At 50.0% G+C, this 22436-nt stretch overlaps 1 protein-coding gene and 1 long non-coding RNA gene across 2 annotated transcripts; one reads left to right on the top strand and one right to left on the bottom strand.

Moving 5' to 3' along the window:
- Positions 1–457: 457 nt before the first annotated feature.
- LOC141931212 (uncharacterized) lies at positions 458–1243 on the bottom strand. The gene is made up of 2 exons (XR_012625525.1): positions 893–1243; positions 458–719 (listed from the first exon to the last, which is right to left on the bottom strand). It is a non-coding gene; the product is annotated as an uncharacterized LOC141931212 (long non-coding RNA).
- A 1111-nt stretch (positions 1244–2354) lies between these two features.
- On the top strand, positions 2355–21876 carry SDC4 (syndecan 4). The gene is made up of 5 exons (XM_074843091.1): positions 2355–2545; positions 16441–16582; positions 17533–17585; positions 17827–18010; positions 19262–21876. Exons 1-5 carry the CDS (start codon positions 2465–2467, stop codon positions 19411–19413), a joined length of 612 nt encoding a protein of 203 aa, XP_074699192.1. The 5' UTR covers positions 2355–2464; the 3' UTR covers positions 19414–21876.
- Positions 21877–22436: the final 560 nt, after the last annotated feature.

The following is a 22436-nucleotide window of genomic DNA, read 5'->3' as shown; positions in this document are numbered from 1 at the left end:
ACAGTCGTGGAAAGTTTGTGTGAGGGAGGTGGATCTACATAGTGCACTTTGAAAATGTCATCAGTAAAGTTACATAAATTTGTTCTCAAGGTTGGAAAATACATTAGGGTCGAGTTTAATTTTCTCTTCTCTTTCCAGAAGCCCAAGAGTTCTATCAGTTTGCTTGAAGGATTGTGTGTGCAGGTGTGACTTTGATGGACAATGTGTGTGGTCCCTGGGCCAGGTAGGCAGACTGGCTCCTCTCTGTTCTGTCAAAGCAGAACTTCCCCAGGAGGGAAAATGGTGACTTTTTGGTGGAGGGGGAAGGGTGTTGAGGGGTATGACAACCAGGAGTATGGTGTGTTGTGCTTGCTGCCAGAGGAAGTTAGCAGGCAGGTTAGCAGTGTTTGTAGCCACATTACAGACAGCTGGCTTTGAAAGCATCTTTGTGGTGGCTGTTTTGCCTGGAAGGAAGGTGTAGAGGGGTCGTGGCCACACGCACACAAATATAGATGCCGTTTAGATGGTTAGAGAGGACTGGAGTGCTTCTGGCCACCTTGTGCCACCGAGACTGTCTCCTGGCCGGCAGATGTTGTCATGGTATGGACCAGTCTTTGCACATTCAACCCAGCCCCTGTGCTCTTGTTCCTCTCCATCTTCTGCTGCCCACCTCTGCTGGACTGGAGACTCACTGGAGCTGGGCTCCCTGGCTGCACCAGGAGTGACTTTCATCAGCTCCTCTGTGTGATGAAGTGAGGATAATGAGGAAGGGTAGTAACCCATCCCACAGCGCAGATCCCTCCCTCGCATCCTTGGATGCTTGAGGTGAACTAGAGGATTAGTGATACATCACTGTCCTGAGCACAGAGGGTCATGTGCTACAGGAAACTCCACCACTGGTTCCTACCCTTACCTGGACATATGCTGTCTTCAGATCTTCATTTTTTTTCAACTCCGAGCAGTGCTCCTTGTTACTTCATATGATGCCAGTGGTCATGTGTGCAGGCACAGTCCTAACAAACTCTTGACCTCAGCTCGCACCCTCTGTACCTATTTATTCCCAAAGGAATGGGCAGTTGGGAAGGCTGCTTCACCTTAGGGATCTTTGGTTTGAGGGTTAGCATGCTAAAGGTGGGACAGGGGGAAGGCCACAAGTTCTCTCAGGGTAGCTTTGTAGTGCTGGAGCAGGCTGAGAACCAGATCTGGCAGAGTGTGCATCCATACCTGGCAGATGGGATCCCGGCACACGTGTGTTGCTTCCCTGTTAAAAAAATATTTTATGCTCTACAAACTAGAGCCCAAGTGCAAACTGATGTGACTGTGGCATGAACGAAGGACTGACACAGAGGGCATACTGGTATGGTAGTTCAGGTGCACCTCAGGTTGTTAAGGGGCTGAAATGAGAGCTTTCAAGGAAATTCTCATGGCCAGGCAAAGTTGTTAATGAAGGAACCAAAATTGAAATAGTTAAACTGTGCCTTCAGGTTTTTTCCCTTCTTTATCTGTGTGGGTTTTTTGCACTTGCCACTTACAGAGAAAACAGACGGAGCAGTTTCGCTTTCCATCTTCAACAAGAACTGTGATGCAACACCCTGCCTGATAACCGCGGTGATGACATGCCGCGGGTCGCAGAGTCATTCTCGGTTTTCTGTAAATGTCAGACTGTCACCTGTGGAATGCTGCAAAAGCGGATGCTGTGTGCCCACTTCCCCCCCACTTTCCCTTTCTCTTCTCCCCCCCCCTTTCCCTTTCCCCTTCCCCCCCCCTTTCCCTTCTGTCCCCCCTTTTTCTCCCTGTTCCCCCTTTTTCTCCCCCTTCCCCCCCTTTTCCCCCCCTTTTCCCTCCCTTCCCGTTTTCCTCCTTCCCCCTCTTTGTCCCCCTTCCCATTTTTCTCCCCTTCCCCCTTCTTTTCCCCTTCCCCCTTTTTCCCCCTTCCCTTTTCCTCCCCCCTCCTTTTCCCCTCTTCCCGCTCCTCTTCCCCCTTCCCCCCCCTTTTTTCCCCCCCTTTCCCCCCTTTTTTCCCCTCCCCAACCCCTTCCCTCTCCCCATCAGTAAGTGCCCCCCGCCCCACCGGCTCTCAGGGGGGCACATCCCCACCAGCGCAGGCCCCGCACAGCCCCAGCCGGGCCCGGGCTCCGCAGTGGGGCTGAACCGCTTCGGGAATCGGCCCGGCCGAGCCGCCCGGTGCCCGGCCTCCCGCGGCGAGACCGGAGCTGCCCGTGCCGGTGCGGGGCAGCCCCCCGGCAGCCCGCCGCCATACGGGGATGCGGGGCGGGGCCGTGGGCTTTCCCCGAGGGGGGCGGGCGGCATCGACGCTCCGCCCCCGCGGGGCTGCGCCGTCCCTATAAGCGCGGCGGCGGCGAGAGGCGCCCACAGCCCGTTCTGCCGAACCGCATCGCGCAGTACCGTGCCGTGCCGTGCCGTGCCGTGCCGTGCCGTGCCGTGCCGTGCCGTGCCGTGCCGTGCCGTACCGCCCCACCGAGCCATGCCGCTGCCCCGCGTCCCGCCGGCGCTCCGCGCCGCCCTGCTGCTCGGCCTCCTCCTGCGAGTCGCCGCCGCCGAGTCGGTGAGTCCCGCCGGGCTCCGGGGAGCGGAGCAGAGGGTGTCCCCCCGCCTGCGCGCCCCGGTGGGGAAGGGCGCTCCCGGTGCCGGGGGGTGGGTAACCCGGCTGCTCCCCGCCGGGCCGTGGGTCTCGGCCGCTGGTCGGTAGCCTGAGAGCTGATGGCACCGCTGCCCCCCAGGGATCTGCCCCCGGCCATTTGTCCGTCTCCGGGGAAGGGGGGGCAAAGCGGGTTAATGGCAACGGGGCCGTTCCCCCTCCCTCCTCCGGTTCCCCTGCGCCTTCCTGGCTGTGGCGCTGCTTCCTCCGTTTGGTGCCAAAGCAGCGTTGTCCTGGCCCAGCCGTGCCCGTGTAGACCTGTCGCCCTGTCCCTGCCTGCCCGGCGGCTGTGCCGCCTCTCACCTGTCTGCCCCCATGCCCTGGTGAGGGGGGGTCTTGCTTCTTTTCTTGATTCTTCTTCTTCCTCGTCTTGCTCTTCTGTAATCAGGGCTGGGGAAATCAAAGCGGTACAGGGGTACGTGATAGAAATGAACTGCTCTCTATTACAACTTTGATCTCCAACTGCTGGTCCTGGACTCAAGTCATTTAACCCCTCTTTTACTGTGAATGTGTGATGGGTCAGACACGTGCAGCGCTGGCTTCCCATTCTTACCTGGGTTTGGTTGTGCTGGTGTGTTGTGCCTGTGCGTATCAAACCTTCCTCACTTCCACAGGGGAGTGAAAAGTGATGCATTGCCACGGAGGGTTTAAGAGCCTCTTAAATATATAATGAGGTGAAACGGTTTGGATGCTTCAAGATGGGCACATGTGGGATCTTCGTGGTGAAGCAGAGATTTTGGGATTCTGCCTTCCCTGCTGTTTGTTTGGGTTTGTGTGTGTGTATACAGTTTGCTGATAGTGCGGTCAGGGCAGATTCCTCTGCTAGTCTGAAAGCAGCTGAAATTAAGGTAACTGCAGGAGATCGGGGGTTCTCAAAACTAGGTTTAATTGTCCACGCTGCTTGGCTCTGGACTGAAGGCTGAGTGGGCAGATTGGAACTAATAAGACTCTGCTGCTCAGTTGCTCTATAATAGGGACACGGGGTTGGGGGGTTGCTGGTTGTAGAGTAGGAAACTCCCACAGAGAGCATCTGTAGCAATTGTCAGCTACTCTCTGCTAAAACCAACCAGCCCAAATCCACTTTACTCTAATCTGGTGTCTTTATCCCTGCTATTAAGCATGCGAATTGCTCGTTTGAGAGCTGGCCAAAACTAGTAGGGCAAACCTTTGGGATAGACAGCATCTGGAAGTTCCATTGACCATGTTTGGTATGAAATGCAACTTGGTGACCCTGGAGAATTGAGTGGTCTGCAAGCATTGGATTTCTGCAAAGACAACAAATTTTGCACAGATGTATTCTGTAAATCCTTATATAGAACTTGGACGGAGTATTTGTCTGTATCTTTTAAGCTACCTAAGATGGAGTGTATGCTTGAGAAGTAACACTGGCCTGCTATAAAGCCTTATCCAAACAAATTGTTTGGGTTACAGGCTGCTGGGGAGGAGACGAGGATGACACACTGTTTGGGAAAGTTCTGCTGGCGCTCCTCCTATATTATTTTTTTTGTAATAGCACTGCCAAAAAGTGCAGGGCTGCACAGCATGTGGCTTTTGGTTTTTCTGTGCGGGCAGGGTGAAGACGGGTAGCTGTTTCTTAACAAGATGGGGACTGTATTTCTGTGCTTATGTAAGAGCATGGGTTTTGAGAGTGATTTGGTGCTTGAATATTTCCCCAAGCCTGTACAAACAAAAATGCCTTGGCTCCTTTCTCCTTGCGTGGATCTCTGGTGTAGATGGGATTTCTCTGTGTGAAGCAATCTTGGATGTGTAAGAGGGTGGGGAATTTTACTGCAGTGCCGAAGTGTGACGTTGGTGTAGGCAGTGGGTGGGTTGTGTTACGGCAGCTTTGTGCGAGAGCATCGTCTGGTTTCTGTGGGGTGGGGGGAGGCTGGAGCTGAAGCCTGATGTTTCCCCGTGGTCCCCAGCCCTCTGCGGTTGGGCGCTTTAGAACGCAAAGGCGGTGTGGGCAGGATGCTCCCCTCTGCTTGTGCTGTGCAAGGGTGACGTTATGCAGAAGATGCTTTAGGGACCTGCAGCTGGGGCTGGGCAGAAAACCACCAGTGCAGCCAAGACACTGGGATCAGTGGACTTGACGAAGGACTTGACGTCTGCCTTGCTTGGGCAGAGTAGCATTGTTGGGCTCTCCCTGCGCTTTTAGCATCTAAAAGTGCCCCTGGCAGCACAGGAGGGACGCAAGGAGCGCTCCCCCCCCCCCCCCCCCCCCCCCCGCAGAGGGATCCGCCAGCTTCAGGCGTTTGCTGCTCTGATGTTTGAGCTGCAAGAGGGCTCCGAGAGCCCTGAGCTCGGCAGGGCCGTAGCAGTGCTAATGGGCTGCAAGTTTGTTGCAGCTGTCCTACTTTTCTGCCTTGAAGTATGCAGAAAAAGTCTGCTTGCAGCACCGCATCGTTTGTGCATCCCTAGCAGCGTAGACAAGCAGAAATCCAACCCAGAAGCTGCTGGCTCGGGGAGAGGGGGGAGGCTTTGTGCTGTTTGTGGGCTCTGTTTGCTGGTTTAAAGCAATCATGCTTGGAGGCCTCCTGATTGGCAAAGCTGGTGTCTTGTTGATGATAGCTGTGTTTGGAAAGTAGTGCAGCATTATTAATGTTAAAACCGGTTTGGCTTGTCCTGCTGCCATTGATCCCCGAGGCCTGTTCTTTCTGCTCTTTGCCCAGTTTCTCATCTGTCCCTCCCAATCAAATCAAGACATTGCTATCTGCACGTTTTACTTTACCTTCTGACTTGGCAAACTCACGGGGCAGCTGAACATGTAGAGCAAATCCTTGCTTTGCTGCAGCCTCCCTAAAACACAGAGCAGCAAAATTAACAGAGTCTGAGGTGATGTCCCTTAGTCCCGAAGGGAAGGAGCCCCTGACTTCTGGTAGCCAAACCTAGAGCTGGTTGTCGGGATGAAACGCCTGTAAGGTGTAGAAAGAAATAGCCTCTCTAGCACCTTGTACCTTGTGGAACTCCATGGACAACTCCTGGGGTGGGAGTTCAGGGGTGCACGGTCCTGCTGCAGCCCAGCACCTTGTCTGTACTGGATGTGGAGGTACCCCCAGGGTGGGAGCAGTAACCCCCCCCAGTGCTTGGGGCACAGCCAGGGAAACAGTGCTGCTGCCCAGTTCTCATCTGTCCTAAGTGCCTGCCAGCTCCTACGCTGGAGAGCACTTTCTTGTGGTTCAGTTTTCCAAGCAGCTTATGCAAGAGGCAGATTGGGGCTGAACTTGGTACTTTTCAGACTCACGATACCAGAGACTCATTCACTCTAGGAAGTTCAGGCTGTTAGCCAAGCGATTGCTCTCTTTCCTGCCCCTTCTATTGTCTCCCAAAGCCTTGGCACTTGGAGGTCCTGCAAAGGCCTGTATCCAGTCCAACAACAGTGAAAACGTTTTTTTTCTTAAGTTCTTCCCCTCTCCCCTCCCCTCCAAGCCTCCCTTAATGGCTTTACTGTTGCCTTGAGCTGTTTGAATGGTTGGGGTGGGGAGGCCATTTGCTGCCCGAAGTGGAGCCTAATGTGACCTTGCCATGGTTTTCCTGGGGTGGCTTACTGCCTTCTTGATATGCTTGTGTCCCACTTCCACCACAAGCTGGAAGCTGCTAATTTGACTTTGAGTGATGATGGAGAGGAGGCATTCTGGCTGGCTGCTCGTCATGCAGACTTCAGCACAACTCTTGAAGCTACTTCTCCCTCCCTTCTGACTCTGGTGCTGGTAAATGTTCTGTTGAAAATGTGCTGGCTGCCTGATTCCATTTGGCTGTAAGTTAAGACTAGGTTGTGTGGCATTTTGTGCATGTGAAGCTGTTCTCCCTCAGATAGACTTTGTCTTTAACTTTAAAAAAAAAAAAAAAATTCATTAATTGTAACCATACCAAGAAGGGAGGCATGATAACTGTGGTTCTATGGTCTGCAGTGTAAATGACTTAAGTTGACTTGTAAGATTACTTGATTAAGTTATTGTGGCTCGCTGATCCCACAGAAATCCCCAGCTATCACTTTGGCTAGACAAAGCGGAGCGTCCATCCTTCAAAACGCTTCCTTGCTCTTGAGTTAACATTTATCCGCTTCAGCCTGCTCTTAGATCCTTGCAGCTGCATTCTTCCTCTCCACTCAGTACAGCTTGTTCCTTTATGCCCTGTAACAACAGCAGGGCTGTGCTGCTTTTGCAGCCTCAAACTAGACGATAATGCAGTTGAAGCACTACAAAACCGGTGGGGACAAACCCTGCACACGCCTGACCTCCGGGCTGCTGTTGTGGAGCATGTGTGGCTGTTTGTTTGAGACGCGGTGGAATGCAAATGCTTTAGATTAAGGATTCAAATGATTTGCACTAGAATGAGGCTCTTGTGATGAGACTGGGCTTGGTGGCTCTGAATAGTCAGGGCAGCCTAGTTACAGAGTTTAACTTGTAATAACCTACTGCACCGAGGGTCCATAAAAGATCCTACAAAAGCTCTTATCATAGGTTAGTTCAGACTTCTGGTTTTTTTTGTCTTTAAGCGTGTGCCTGAAGTTGTCCAGTAAATGCTGCTGCCTCTGACCAGCTCTGCTGTGTATCCGTCAGCCCTGACTCTCAGCAGCCATGCTCTGACTCAGGGTTTCTGGCACTTGCCTGGCCTCACAGCTCTGCTGTCACTCTCTGAGTAACGGCCCTGGCCCCTTACCCAAAGCAATGACTCGGACTTCCGAGGCACTGCAGCACAGAGGGGATCTCTTCTTATGAGGTTAGAAAAGGGGTGACAAGCAAAACTAGCGCTGCTTGGCAGAGGCACCTTCGCTGCTGCCTCTCGTCTGATCTGCTTTGGGTTATGCCTATGGTGGGCAAAAAAGCTGTTGGGCTCTGACATATGGCTGCTGCCAGTAGCTGAGTTGGTGATGGCAAAGGTAGATCAGAAAATGGCCTTGTCTTGAGCAGCCACTAGCTTGCTCTGGCAGCTCCGTGGTTGCTGTGTTTTCAGACAGATACAGTTGGAAATGAGAGTTGTATGAGGGAGAGAGGAAAGCAGCAGTATTGTCTGAAATGACTGAAAGCATTCAAAGCAAGCTAAAGGAGTGGAAAGTCTCAAAAGATGGGGTTAAATACTTAATTTCGAATCTGGAGAAAATGTCAGCGTAGGAGGGGAAAACACGCAAGATATAGCTGTGTCCCTCTCAATTTCTAAAGGCTGGCTGACTTAAAATACGCTTGTAAAAGTCTTATTTTTGCTGTAAGTATGCACTGTTATCAATTTTATCCTTAAATCCTTTGAGGCTGAGACTGCTTATAAAATGCCAAGAGGCTGCTGTTAGACAAATTATTGGGATAGCTTAAAAATCAAAGCAGTTAATTAAAATCTCAGAGAGACACTCCTTGGGGTGGGAAGGAGACTGGGAGACCTGTAACACTGTTACCCAAGCAGCTAGTGTGATGTCAAGCAAAAACAAGGTTTCTTCTTGCTTAAACAAATTGTGTTCTGTCAGGGAAAGCAAAGCCTGCCATGGGAAGGATTTCTCTCTTCTGATGTTGCTCTATGGGGAAAAGGTGTCTCCAGCACAGTCCAACTAAAACTGTGCTGCTGTCTGCTGTAAAACATGAATACAAAGCGATGTGGCCTTGCCCCACTTACCTTGCTGTGAGGCTAACTCTGCCTCCTGCCCTTTAGCTGCCATTACAGTCAAACTACAGCAATAAAAAGAAAAGTTAATGTTCATTAATGACTGTGAAAGTGCCAGCCTTGGACTTGCAACCGAAATGGCTTGATGGTACAGTAGCCAGAAGTCTCAGTGCATAAGGTGAGGTGGCTGAGAAGAGCATGTCTGGGAGGAGGGTGCCTGGTGGTGCTGCTGTGCTGGCCTGGAGAGGACTGGGACTTGTAGGTGGAGGGACGGATCCTGGCCAGTGTGGTGCTAGGAGGGTGGCAGAAGCGTCTTTTGTGGACTAGTGTCCCCCCTTAAAAACAGAGAAACTTCTACTCTCCCCCAAATGGAAATATAGTCCTTACTGATGTCAGGAGCTTTTGCTTGGAAGACTCTGTTCCCCAGCAAGATAAATATTTGTTACAAATCCACAGTGTGCAGCAGAGCAGACCCTGAAGCCAGGATCTTGCAGGAGACTATTTATGTGAGGGCTGTTCTTGGCACTACTTCTGAATCTCCCGAGGCTGAGTGCGAGGACCTGGTCTTGCGTGTTGGTTACTAAACGACTTGCTAGTCCAGCTGAGTGCAGGCTCTGCAGAGCCAAGGAAGGAGTGACCAAACCAATAGCTGGGTCCCCCTGCTCCTGGCTGTGACAGTGTGGGTGCAGAGATGTGGTCAGGGATGGCTGGAAGACTGCTGCCAGCTGTTCACTCCCTGCTTGGAGAGAGGAGGAAGCCTGGCTGGGAGTCTGGAGCTCTTCGAGAGAGGAAAATGCTCCTGGGAGTGACAGGTTTCCTAAAGTACAGCTGCGTTATCCCCGATAGCACATGCTGGGTCTGCTGCTTTCTGGGCTCAAGCCAAGGCAACCTCTGCACAAGTCGGGAATATCTCTTATTAAAAACCAAAGCCAACCCCCCCCCCCCATGCACCGAAAGCCCAGCCTCTGCTGCTGTAGTGAACTAGGAAAATCCCTGCTGTTGAAATGTTTGTTTGTATAAATGCTTACACGGGTATAGCCTGATAGCAGAGTGGTACAGCCATGCTGTCTTGAGTGCTTTTGTGCTGATAACTTCCTCTTCTACAATTTTTTGCTGGTAGCTTTGCCAACAGAGCAAAACTTTAAATAGCATAACTGTGCTGGCAGAGCTCTACCGCCTGGGCTAAACCTAAATCTTTGGGCTACTACTGCTGATTAGATTAAAGTGGATTGTGGGAAGGGAAGCATTTGTAGGGCGCAGCGTTGGGAATCTTGACTGTACAAACAAGCTGAGATTAGCTGCATGGTGAGCCAGCTAGGAAAGGCACCCTTTGAAGTTGGGTGTCTGCCTGGCTTAATTTTGCTAACAGTCTGGCATGAGGGAGCATAAAGATCCCGAAAATGCATGTCACATGTTTCTTGCTGGAAATTCTGTTTGTGTGCGTGTCCAGGGAAGTACTGGGGTGTAGCTGTATTCTAGGAGAGGGCAGTGAGGGCAGGCCGCTCCCCGGCATGATGGGGAAATACGATATGTGAAATATCCCAAGCCTGAAGTATTAGCATGAGAAATCAGCCTTGATGGAAAAGCTGCTTTGCTGGGGCCTTTATATCTTTTTTTTTTTTCTTCCCCAGACAAGGATGCAATAGGAGCCTTCTGATATAGAGTAGGGCAACTCTGAGTCATGAGCCGGAAAAACTGAATTCCTTTTTGAACCTTGCATAGATTTCTCCAACTTCTGAACTGAGCCCTGGGCAGTGAAGTGTATAAAATGCCTGTGATCAGGTTTGTAAATACCATAAAAAATAGAGTCTTTTTATGAACTAGGTGTGTATCACTGCCCGTGTCCGGGAGAACCTTTCAGGGGTGTGAAATGTCTCTATAGCAGTTGTTTTCCTCTGGAGTCACATGAGAACTCCTGCTTTTCCCTCCTGCAGTTTTCCTCTAAACCTTATCTTTATTTGCTTCAGGGCAAGTGATTGACACACAGCCATCTGCAGCTGCCTGCTGAGCTTTATCTCTAGCTGGAGGGGGGAGCAGTCCTCTCCTTCCCACTCATCTCTGTAGGTCTCTGGAGCTGGGCATTGAGTATTTAGAGCAGCTATTTTGCCACCGTTGCAGTAAACAGATCCCAGCATGTGCCTGTGTGGCAAAGGACTCGATCTTTGTGGCTTTGCTCTTGGTTGATAATCAGGCAAGAGCAGTCAAACAAGAATTCATTCCTTTGTAATCTCTCCGTCCTCCTCCTGCTTGCTTCTAAGGCAAAGCCTGAAAGGCACGCGTATACGGTGTGGTCTGAAGAGAGCAGGCTGTGTGTAAGCAAACGCATGCAAGTTAAAAGGTAACTGAGGTTTGACTTTGCAAGTGTAGGGAAGCCTATTTTGAGCAAGCAGAGCCTGGGAGGATTCATGCCTACTGCAGCAGAGGCACCGGTGACAGCGGGTTGCTCTCCAGAGCCCAGGATTACAGTTTGTCACTGGGATTATGCCTCTGCTGCTGCATGAGCCCCCAGGAGAGCTGCTTGCGGCGACACAGTTTAAAGAATCACACAGGGAGTGGGGGCAGGTGGGGGAGTGACCCAGGCCGAGGCTGTGTTAGTGCTGGACGTGCATTGCTGCACCTCTGCCCCCACGTAGCGTGTGGGCTGCTGAGTGTGAGCACACAGGACTGGTTATGTGGCTGCAGGGAGACAGATGCCTGGTTGGACAGGGACTGGGGATGCTTCTCTTAAGTCACCTTGAATGAGTGACACTTTTACTAGCTGAACAGTTTGTCAGCCTATGTGTTGCTCTGGCTCTATCTTATTAAGCAAGACTTGCCAGTATTACTGAGCACAGTTCAAAAAAAAAAATAATTTTTTTTCCCCCCCCTTTGGTAAGAGGCACAAAGAGATAGCATGCAATAACTGATCTGGGGTACTGGAGATGCAGCGCTATCCCCTGCTGCAAGCCAGGAGCTACTTGCCAGCCCTGGCCTGTACTTCTGTCTCTGATTTCCGCCTTAGTCCTCAGAGGTGTTACAGATTTACCTTTGTGGCTCTCTGTGATGGGAGTGCACTTGTATGGTGGCTGTCAGAGGAGATGGGCAAGGCTGGCTTTGCCCAAAGCCATTGTGCCTGTGGTCCTGCTCTAGGACTGCTTGAAGAGTGTTGAGCAAAGGCACAGTAGTGTTTAACCATGTCTGGAAGCCTTGGGGTGAGCCTGTCATGCAACTGAGTACACACATGTGCCTGGATGGGAGCTGCTTAACTTCTGTCCCTCGGCACAGAGGCCAGTGCAGGCCATGTGTGCTGCGAATTATGTGGGACAGACTGACCAGGAATGAGAGGTAGAACGGTACCCTCCAAGTGTGGGCACAAGGAGCTGGCACAAGTGGATTTTTTTCTTTAACTGTGGCTGATGTGTTGAAGGAGTTAGGTGTGACATAGTTTGGAATACTGCTATTTGTTTTGCTCTCAGGGCAAAAGTGACTTTTTTTTTTTTCCCCTACACAGAGCTGGAGCATGGAGGGAGGGGAGCAAGTAAAGGGTGTTTTGGGGGGGAAATATAGACCCTTCCCTTAATAGTTTGGCAGGATCTGCCTCTGCCGGAAGCTCATGTCACTTCCAATAACTTTCTTCTAATGCTTATTAAGATGGGAAGATAGAGCTGAGCTGTCTTTGCCTATTACCTTGCTGCACGCCTACCTCCCTTGGAGGTCAGCTCCATTTGGCTGACTCGCACTGATCTGAGCCGGCCTGTTTCCAGCACTGCATGGCTCCTCTGCTTTCCTGCTTTTGGGGGGCTAGCGTGCTTCGAGGGGGTGAGCTCAGCTCCTAACCCCCGCTCTTTGCATGCTTTGTATGAGCTTTAAAACCTTCCTGATTTGTGTGCTTGTGCAAGAGCTTGGTGGAAGTGAACTGTATGGAAATCCCCTGTCTTGGGCTGGGTGGTTTAGAGAGCTTGGCATCCTCGCAATGGAAAGGCCCCCTTGGATCTGGTGCTCTTCGGTTCATGATGCAGGACAGTGCAAGGGCCAGGCTGGTGGTTTTGCAAGAATGATCTCTTAATAACCAGGCTCTGAGGCCAGGAGCCCTTTCTTGTTAAGCTGATCTAGATGTGCATTGTATCTGTTCATGCCACCTACAAAGAGTTAATATGTCTGCACCTCTTCCCTCTCTTCTGCCACCTCCCAGGCTGGCCCAGCTCCATGTGCTTTTGTCTAGGAAAGATTGACTTTCACCTTGTTCCTGTTTACTCCTAGATTTGTGTACACAGTGCTGGGGAGGGAGACACAGGGGCAGGAACGAGTGTTGGGTCTCCATGCCAAAGTTATAAACTTGATAAAGAGCTCCCTGCGCTTTGGATGCCCAAGTCTCTGCAGGTCTGACTCCCTCTGCAGCTTGTTGGCTGTGACCCTTCAAAGAAGCTTTTGATGAACTCTGGTGTGTTTGATCAGAGACAAGGGACAGCCGTAAAAGCCAGTTCCATGTCTGGAAAACTTTGTCTCTGCCCCAAAACACCATTTGGGGTTTTTTTGAAAGGGTTTGCAAAGGCTGTGGTGAGGACGTGTGGGCTGGGGCAGGCAAGCTGCCTGGGTTTGTTATTTCCCGGAACTAGCCAGCGGCTGGGGAAATTCACACATTGGACAGAAACTTTGCTTGGTGCCTCAACAAATAAATGTTCTTGCTTTGAGAAGAGACTAGTGGTATGCTGGGCCTGTAAGTGAAGGCCCCAGAAGCACAAAATGGAGTGGTGTGGGCTAGGGATGGAGCACAGCAGGGCTGCCAGCCCCTGCCTGGGGTGCGATTCCTGTGCCTGAACTGAGCAAACAGTGTCTGGCTTCATCCAGCAGTGCAGCCTGTCTCAGGCTCAAACACGAGACCTCTGTGCCCGGCTTTTCCAGGAATGACGCTCATAGTTCACGTGCCTGACGTGCTGGTTGTCTGGCAGGGAATAAACTTATTTTTTTTGCCACTGGCAGGCAGGAAAAGCTTCTGGTGCCCAGCACTTTGGTTAATCTCCCTTGCTGCTTACTGGGGATAAAGCTGCTTAACATGAGGAAGAAACCCTGGAACTAGACCCCTGCAGAAAAGGTTGATTTCCATACAGACCTCTCCTAGAGAGGAACATATTAATAGCAGGGTTCGACTTCAGCTGCCGAGGCGAGGTGGGGTTGTGCAGCCGCCCAGTCCAACTCTCCCAGCAAGTCCCTGGCCTGGCTCCAGTGCTGGGATAACAGGTGGTGGAAAGCAGACTCCGAGCAGTGCTGGTGCCCTTCTCCAGTTGGCAGTTGCAGAAGGTGTTAAGCTGAATGTGGCCAGAGACGACTTGGCAAGGGCTGTGCGTTGTCCTGCAGCAGTCTCCTGGCTTTTTCCTCTTGGCTGCAGCCTGCAAGCTGAGAGGAAGCCCAGGCATCTTCCGTGGTGCCTCTTCGCCTGGCAGTGGAGCTGTAGGGAGGACTGAATCCTCTTGGAAAGGGATGTATTCTTTAAGCAGTACTCCACGAGCTCTGTATGTGGCACTTGGGAAGCCTAAAGCCCTTGCTTTTAATTCTGTGAAAGTGCCTGTGTGCCCTCTTAAAGGTGTGTATGTGAGGAATGTGCCTGCTCCAGACCTGCCCTGTGAGCACTCCAGTGTTAACTCTTCCCGGGCTGCCCATGCCCCAGCTCCCAGTAGGAGCTTGCTCCCTAGGAGAACATGGCTTGAAACCTGGAGGGCAAGTGTGGAGGTGCCCTGCAGCCCTCTAAGTTCCCTGGCAGGTGAATCTGTAAAATGAGGCTTGCTGCCCCCAAGAAAAGTTTTCCCATATGGTTCTGAGCAGCTCTCGTGGCTTCCAGGAACTTCCCTGTCCTTGCTCAAGAGGATGATGCAGAGTGAGTTCAGGGAACGCTCCCATATAATCTTATTTACGCTTGTGAGTCAGTAATTTCCTTGTTATGTCCTCTGGCTTGTAAACACTGTCTGTCCTGATTTAAATAGGGTTTTCTGATAGCTAAACCTGGTGCGTTCCACAGTATGTACTAATCACTGTGGCTGGCTGCCACTGCTTTGCTCACGGCTGGGCTGATCTGATAAGGCCAGCCTGCTGTCCAGCCACTCAGTGGTTTAAGCACAGGTTTTCTTGAGCTGCCCTCATTAGGACATTAGCTGGCCATGATTCATAATGAAGTACGGCGTGAGCTGGCACAGGGGTGCGGCTCGGCACAGGGCTCTTGCCAGCATTGATCTGCCCTGGCACAGCAGCCGGGTTACACAGATCTGCAGCGAACGTGCCCCCCAGCCCTGGTGCCCTAGCTCAGGCAGGATTGGGCTCTTCCTGCCCCTTCATGAAATGGCCAGAAGCTGTTCTGGGAACAGCTACTGCACGCTGGCAGCAGTTTCCATTGCAGGTCTGGCTTTGGAGTTTCACGTATCTTGAAATGAATTTGCCTTGCAGCGAGTGATCCATATCGTTAGGAATGCCTGGTTCCAGGCCGGGATGGGATTTCTTCCCAGCTGGCCTTCCTCCCCAGCCCCCTTCCCATCACCTAATGCCAGGCTTGGGCAGAGCAGAGACGGAGGGTCTAGGAGGAGAGCTGGCCTCAGCACTTCGTGCTAGGCTGTTCATTTGGTTGTCCTCCAGCAGAGTTGCTGGGGAAACCAAAGATGCCTCAATAAGCTAATGAAAAGCACATCTAGTAGCCACTGCTTCTTATGCAAAATGAGAAACATCTTGTCCTGACCACAAGGCCTTGTTTGTGGCAAAACCAGTATGCTAATGGGCAGGGAAGTCTGGGCTGGAAGCAGGGCTGTGGCTGTGGGCAGAGGAAGCTGACACATGGCTTGTGGCTGATTGTTGGCCTTCACTTCTGAGATCAATAGCGGATGTAATTCATCAGCTGGTGTCACCACCAGGCTGTAGGATGGGCCTTGCCTGGGTGTGCAGGAAGGCTGATCCCAGCTGCCTGGGCTCTTGCTGCTGCCCCGATGAAGCAGCAAGTCCTGGGGCTCAGGTGGTGCCACCCAGCTCTCACTGTCCCCACCAATCTCTGATCTTCACCCCCTGTGAGGGTGTAGCTTGTGGAAAACCTGTACATCAAGAAGAGCCCTCAGATGTGCAGGACTGTGGAGTAAAGGGGTGTTTTAAAAATGCTTTCCTGGGTAGATAAACCTTCAGAAAGACTGCTGTGGGGACAGTATGAAAAAATGTTGACAGCTTAGCCCCTGGCTATGGGACCCATCCATCTACATTGTGCTTCTGGCCATAGGGGGAAGGGGTCAAGTCCCCCGCCATGTGATGACTTCATGGCTGTGGAAGCATCTGGAGCTGCTGGAATCTGTGGGCTGGTGTTGAGCAACCCAAGAGCTCATACCTGTGGTACCCTCGCCGGGGCTGGCCCCAGGGCTGTGGCGTGAGGCGAAATAGTTCTGGAAAAATGGCATAACCTTGGTGAGGGCAGGAGGTTTGGGCTTGTGACTCCTTGAAGGTCCAAGTGCAAACGAGCTCTGGTGTGTAAATTGCCATTGTGGCCAAACAGCTGATTCTCTGGGAGGCTCTTCTGCCATTTTGCTAATGTGTCTGTAAGTGCAGTCATCCGGCTATAGGATCGAGGACTTCATTTTACTGACTTGTTTGTTTACGTGTGTTTAAAGAGGTGAGGCAGGGGAAGCTCTTCCTCCAGGCGAGTCATTACTGATAGCAAGTGCTCTTGAACATCGCGCTATATTGCACTGCAGTTCAGCTGAACTGACATACCAGTTTTTCACCCTTGGGTGATAAAATAGGTTTGTTCTCAATACAAGCGGCAACAAATTGCCTTGGCGTGAGGCTTTGGTGCTATGCTAAAAACTGACCTATAGGTGCTAGGCTTTTTCTCTGGGAACAGCAAGTCCTTCCAAATCCCCCCTTATCACAGACTGAAGGTATTGCTTTTCCGAATGCTTTTGCTACAAACCCCTGACCAAGATCCTGTGGTGTTATTTTCACCCTGTGGGTTCAAGTGAACCTCCTGAATCTGTAGCCCTCAGGAAATTCCCCTCCCAGGCTGGCTCACTTCTGTTCTGAGAAATTCTAGGGGAATTCAGCTATTTCCAGGCTGATGAAGATAATGCTTTTGGTAGAGAGGAAGTTCAGCATTTAATATTCTTCTGATGGAAGCAATGTGCTGAGCACAGGCTCTGAACTCCTGACCTTTTATGAAATGTTTTTGAGGAGTTGCCTGATACTTAACGCTTCTCCACCCCCGTTTACAGGTGAGAGAAACCGAGACCATGGACGCTCGATGGCTTGACTACCCTGCCTCTGGAGCCTTGCCAGATGATGAAGACATTGGCGAATTCAGGCCTCATGTTACTTCTGATGGGTTAGATGTAGATGATGCATCTGGGTCTGGAGGTAAGTTAGGGAAGGGGAAAAATGTATCTCCCTCAGTTGATGCTGTGAAATTTCTTCCAGCACCAGCCCATGAGTGATGGGCTAAGTGCACAGCCAGAGCTCCGGGGGGAACTGCAGTGTCAGGTGGAGATGAGAAAGCCGTGTGAATCGTAGTCACTCACAGATAAGAACAGTGAAAGTGGTTGTACTGTGATGTTGAATCACTTGGCAGGACAGACGGAGTCCAGCCAAGCTTGTCTTGCTGCAAGTGAAAAGGCATTGCACTGGCTGGATCTCTTCCCCGTTGAACTCCAAAGAACTGAGAAACTTAAATAAAAATAATAATTTAAAAAAAAATCTATTGCTGAGGTAGTGTTAAAAGTCTTAAAGTTAGTATCTCAGCTGAGGCCAAACAAGGTAAAGGACTAACTGGTGTTCAGGTGAACTGTGACATGCAAAGCTCCCTGCCCAAACCAGTTTCTGTAGCTCCATGTCCCCTTTATGTGAACATTTGTTCTCTAAAAGGGAAAGAACAAGTGCTGAAATCGGTGCCTGACATGTTTGGGCAGATCTGGTAACCAGAGGGTTGGCGAACTATCCTTTAGGGATGGGTGGTGAGAGCATTGCCCTCCGTTGGCATTAGTTTAGCAAGCTGTAGCAGACCTGCTCTGCAGGGCAGCTCCTGATGATCGGCAGCAGGGGCCAATGGATCCAGCTGAAGACCCCTCCCATGCGAGGGGTGTTGGTTTTAAGATTACATCTCATGGGCTTGTGCAATCAAAACCATGAAGTGGCGAAAATACTAGTAGATAAGAAGAAATTGTAGTCAGCAGAAAACGAGAGTCCTAGTTTGACCGCAGTTGCTGGTATTGCGGGAAGTGTTTGAGTTCTGGAAAAATGACGTGTAATAAGAGGAAAACTTAGTGTCCTCTTCTACTTTTTTTACTTTTTTTTTTTTCTTCTCTCTGCAGACTACTCAGACTCTGAAGATGCCATGTATCTGACCACCATGGATACTCCTTTGGTAGGTGTTACCTCTGCATGTTTTAAGTAACACGTAGCTACTCTGGTCTGCCTGTTAAGCTTTCTAAATACCCTTCCCCCTGCAAGACATGGCATCAAGAGGAATCTACCTGCATGAGCAGGAACAGTGTACTCGTAATGCACTAAGCAAACTTTCTTTTCCCTGCACACCCTCCTGCTTTCAATTGTAGGTAGGCTGGGTGCTACTTTACTAATGGGTGTGGTTTGTCTATATTCTGTAGATATCTGACAACTATATCCCTGGAGATACTGAGAGAAAGATAGAAGGTGAGAAGAAAAACACAATGGTGGACAATGAAATCATTCCAGACAAAGCTGTACCTGTTGAAGAGAACCTGTCCAACAAGATCTCCATGGCAAGCACAGCCAACAGCAGCATCTTTGAAAGAACAGAAGTCCTTACAGGTAATACTCACCTTGTCCTGATAAATCATTAATACTGTAAATAAAAATGACTTGTGTTCCCTGTTTCTCTGGGGAGCAGTTCCCTGCTGGCAACAGGAGTGAGAAGCATTACCTCTGTGACTGCCTGTAGCAGGGTCACTTCTGCCTTCGGGTCCTTAAACAGCAGAAGAACCTACTGCTTGCCTTGCTGGGGTAGTAAACAGCTTGGTTTTGAGCCTGCCAGCTGACTGTTGGCTTAAGTGCCACACAAGTCATGTGGCAGCTGCTCTGCACCCAGATACTACCTCAACAAGAGGCATATCTAGCCATAAATCAGTGACATCATAGGCTTTCATATCAAATGCAGGTGTTTCCCTTCTAACCTCTGCCCAAGTCCTGCCTTTTCTGAGCCTTGACAGGAACCAAACAACCCCTCTAAGGGATCTGAACACTTAGTCAAGTGTTGTGAATCTAAGTACCTCTGTCTAGAGCAAAACCAAGTGACTGGCTTCCCCTCAGCATGTGGGATGGGTCTGTCTCAAGGCATGCTTCATCAAGCACTTGGCCTGATGGTCTTGAGTACAAACCTCGGCACATCTTGCTGATCTGCAGAGGAGTGACTGGAAGAGTGAATTGCAAAGCCACCTAACAAAGATTTAGTGCAATGAATAGGTGTCACAGTGAAGGATAAACTTCACTGAAGTCTTATGGCCACCCTTGGTGTGAGGAGAGAGGAAAATATTAGTGTTTTTCTGTGGGTTTGTGGTTTTTGGTTGTTGGGGTGTTTTTTGGAGGGAGGTGGTGGGGGTGATGCGGTGTTGCTGTTTAATTGAAATACAGAGTCCCCAGAGTGTGCTCACACAAGTAGTCAGCAAAACCTTCAAAGCGGAGCTATACCATTTTCCTGGAGTTGATGCTGTTTGTGGGTTGTGGTGGGGCTTTTTGGGTGGGTTTTTTGTTTTGTCTCCACAAAAGGAGGATGGTTTTTGTCAAATTTTTTTTTTCTTGCACTAAACCGGAAGATTAACACAAACTGGTTAACGTGGAACATGTGATTATTCTGTGGTTGGGTTGAAAGCAACTTCTGGCCTTTCCCAGCAACATCTGCTGTTGCTGCAAATGCCAGCACGTATGGTGACAGGCATGTGGACAACACTGACTCTGGAGGCAGTTCTGGGGCTGGTGCTCCTGAAGCAGGTTTTGAGATGCAGCTGATGGTTTGGAGTTGTCCAGGAGTTTAGCCTTATTCCGTGCTCTTCTTTTCCTCCCCAGCTCTCATTGCAGGAGGAGCAGTGGGGCTCCTGTTTGCTGTCTTCCTGATCCTCCTCTTAGTCTATCGCATGAAGAAAAAGGACGAAGGCAGTTATGACCTTGGGAAGAAACCGATCTACAAGAAAGCCCCTACAAATGAGTTCTATGCTTAAAGTTCAGCAGCACCTTGTGCCCATCAAGGGACAAACAGACTGTATGGAAACACTGTGCCCTCAGATGAGATGTGCTGAACAAATGCTTTTTTTGGATTGAATTTCAAAGCGATTTAGAGAAAAAACAAACTTCCTACATGACCCTTCCCATCCCACTCAGCTAACAAGGGCCCAATGAAATACAAAGAGTCTGAAAAAAAAACCTCAGTGTATTTTTCTAAAGCTAGTGTAAAAAGAATAAAGATGCCAAATTCTCTGCTTGGTTTCGTAGAGGGTATATAAACACAAAACAGACTGTACAGAAGCAAACACCATGTGTTTGCATCCAGTGTGCTGTGCTCAGATTGGCTGCTTCTATGGAAGATGGCTTTTTTATAAACCTTGCTGATAAATGTCTTGCAGCAGGCTGTTGATGTGTGAAGCATTTTTGTGGAGAACTATTTATGAATCTCTTACACTACAGATGATGTTGCCTTATCAGGGAGTAAAAGGCCCATAGAGGCTCAAAATCCCTGAATGCCATAAAGGGCCTATGGGAATGTCTTCCCCAGGAGATTTCTGTCTCTTCCTGTTGCCCTGGGCAAGGGTCATTAGTCCATGAAATCAGGACAGCCAGTTTTGTTTGGCTATGATGACACCCTTTCCTTGCCTTCAGTCTCTTACCTTTTTTAACAATTGCTTGTAGGACTTTTTTATAACAAAACTTTAAAGAAAATAACCTAATGTTTATATAAAGTTTGTAGAAACTGTTTTGAAATAATAAAAAAAAATCTACTTTTTTAATTTCCTCAGATTTATTTTTTCAATCCCTTTGTGTTTCCTTTGGCCAGGCATTTCTCTGGAGATGTTTGTTTTATATGATTCATATTCTGAACTGAAGCAGTTAGCTACAGCGTGTTACAGGTTTCTTCTAGTTCTATAGCAGCTACTGTAGAGGGTGAAGATATTTATGGTTTTCCCGTAACTTTTTTAGGATTTGATTTTTTTTGTTTTTCAAAAAATAGAATTATTTATAGTTTCTGAAATGGCTGCTCTTCTCATTTGGTAACTTTTATCCTTTTTATGTAAAACACTAATATAATGCGTCTCTGTGAAAACTATTTAAGCTTTATTCTGTGAATTTTAATTAAAAATTCAAGGCAATAACTTCTAGGATTAATCTGTATGCAAAATTGGATTCATAGTATGATTGAAGTAGGGAAAAGAAGAGAGTATTTCTAGCCTGTAATATAATATATTCACTGTAATATATTATAATCATATAGAGCTATATATTATATATTTTATGGAGAGGTATACAGTTAAGAGTGAAAGGGCTGGAGTTAATTCTCCAGCAGCCTCACTGTGTGTAAGAGACCTGGTCTCGTTTGTCTGCTGTTTGTCCAGTGCCGTGTCTGGAGCACCAGTGGGCTTGGGTGTGGGAAGGCAGCTGGGGGCAGCCGGAGCCCGGGGGCTCTGTCGCCGTGTCCCGGGCCGAGCCTGGAAGCAGGCTGTGGTCGGTGATGTGCTGTGTTTGATGTCTGAGCCGGAGCAGAGATCCCCGTCTGCGGTTGCTGTTTGAAGCAAGCACTGGAAGCTCGCAGTATGGAGAAAAGAACTTTTAGTTTTGGGGGCTGGCTGTGCTGCAGTCCCCTGCGGTACGGTGCCGAGTACCTGCCTCTTGCGGAAGGCTGGCTTTGGTAGCTCCAAGTCTGCCACGGCGGCATCTCCCAGCTGGGAGCCCTGAGCTTACATAGATGGCTAGCTCTGACCCTCCTGCGGTGGGTCTGTCTTAATATACCATGTGCATAGCTCCTACCTCTGCTGAGACTCAGACCGATTCCCCCAGCGCTCCTAGAGCCAAGGGTAACGTGTGTGTCCCACGCCTCTGTTTCAGGAAGGTGACAGAATACTTTGTGCAAGTCGTGTCCTCCTGCAGCTCTTGGAGTCTGGTGTGGTTTAAGACAAAATCTGAGTGTGGGTCCTCAAACTGAGTAACTGGGTAGGCAGCACAAAACTAGACGGTTGCGAAGGCTGTTCAGAAACCTCCTCGGCTCCCAAAACCTCCTTACTGAGGCGTTGTTGTAGGCTTGAGGCGATAGAAAAAACTTCAGCCTCAGCCAGCGGCAGCTGCTCCTGGGAGCCGGGCAGGCGAAGTGGGGAACGCAGGGGAGCTGTGTATGGAGCCATCGCTGCGAGAGAGCTCTTCCCAAGGGTCCTCCTCCAGGTTGACTCACTCACTTTGTCCCAGTACAAGCGTGTTCGGGGAAACTGCAGGCGCTGGGAGGCTGTAAAAACTGCGCAGAGTTCACTGGACTGGGAAGGAGAGGGAGGATTTCACTGCCTGTGGACAGCACTACCAGGAAGGCAGGAGCTGTGTCTGCTTCTCGGGTTATTTAGATTCTCTTGTGTAATTGCTCTTGGGGATTTTCCACTGTTACTGATTTTTTTTTTTTCCCTCAAATAAACTGGTACTTTCTAAAATTGGCTTTTGGACTGTTTCTGATCTGAAATTACTTTTGAGAGCTGGGTAACAGGGAGCTTGTGTTTGTGTAACTTCTTGGTTTACCTACGGGGGAGGCGTGCTGGGATCTGGCTTGGCGGTGGCCTGTCAAAGGGGCTTTGTCAGCGCCTCCTGAGCTGTCTTCAGCATCTGACCCACAAGTGACTCCTGTAGGACCAGCGTCACTGGGTTTGTGGAGCTACTGAAGCTCCTTCAGGCAAGTAAAGCAAGTGCAGCATGGCACAATGAGGTGAGTCCACCCCTTTTCTGGTGATCCGTTTTGTGACAGCACTTGGCACGGGCTGGCCCCTTGCAGCCCTTTGGTCGGAAGGAGGTAGAGATGGGCTCGTGCATGTCCCCTGATGGCAGCAGCACGTTTGTGTGCCCTCAGGAGAGCAACGTGCAGAGAGTCACTCGACCAAGTTTCAAGCCAACCTGTTTAACTGGGGTGGACCTTCAAGTGGGGGTAGAGCTGTTTCAGCTTCCCTGGGAGCAAGTCCACAGGTGATTTCATGCTGTTTTGGACTAAAGCAGCTCTTAA

This window comes from Strix aluco, chromosome 17, assembly GCF_031877795.1.
Source record: "Strix aluco isolate bStrAlu1 chromosome 17, bStrAlu1.hap1, whole genome shotgun sequence".
NCBI classification, from domain to species: Eukaryota; Metazoa; Chordata; class Aves; order Strigiformes; family Strigidae; genus Strix; species Strix aluco.
The sequence above is the reverse complement of the archived record's forward strand: the minus strand, read 5'-3'. Positions and strand labels throughout refer to the sequence as shown.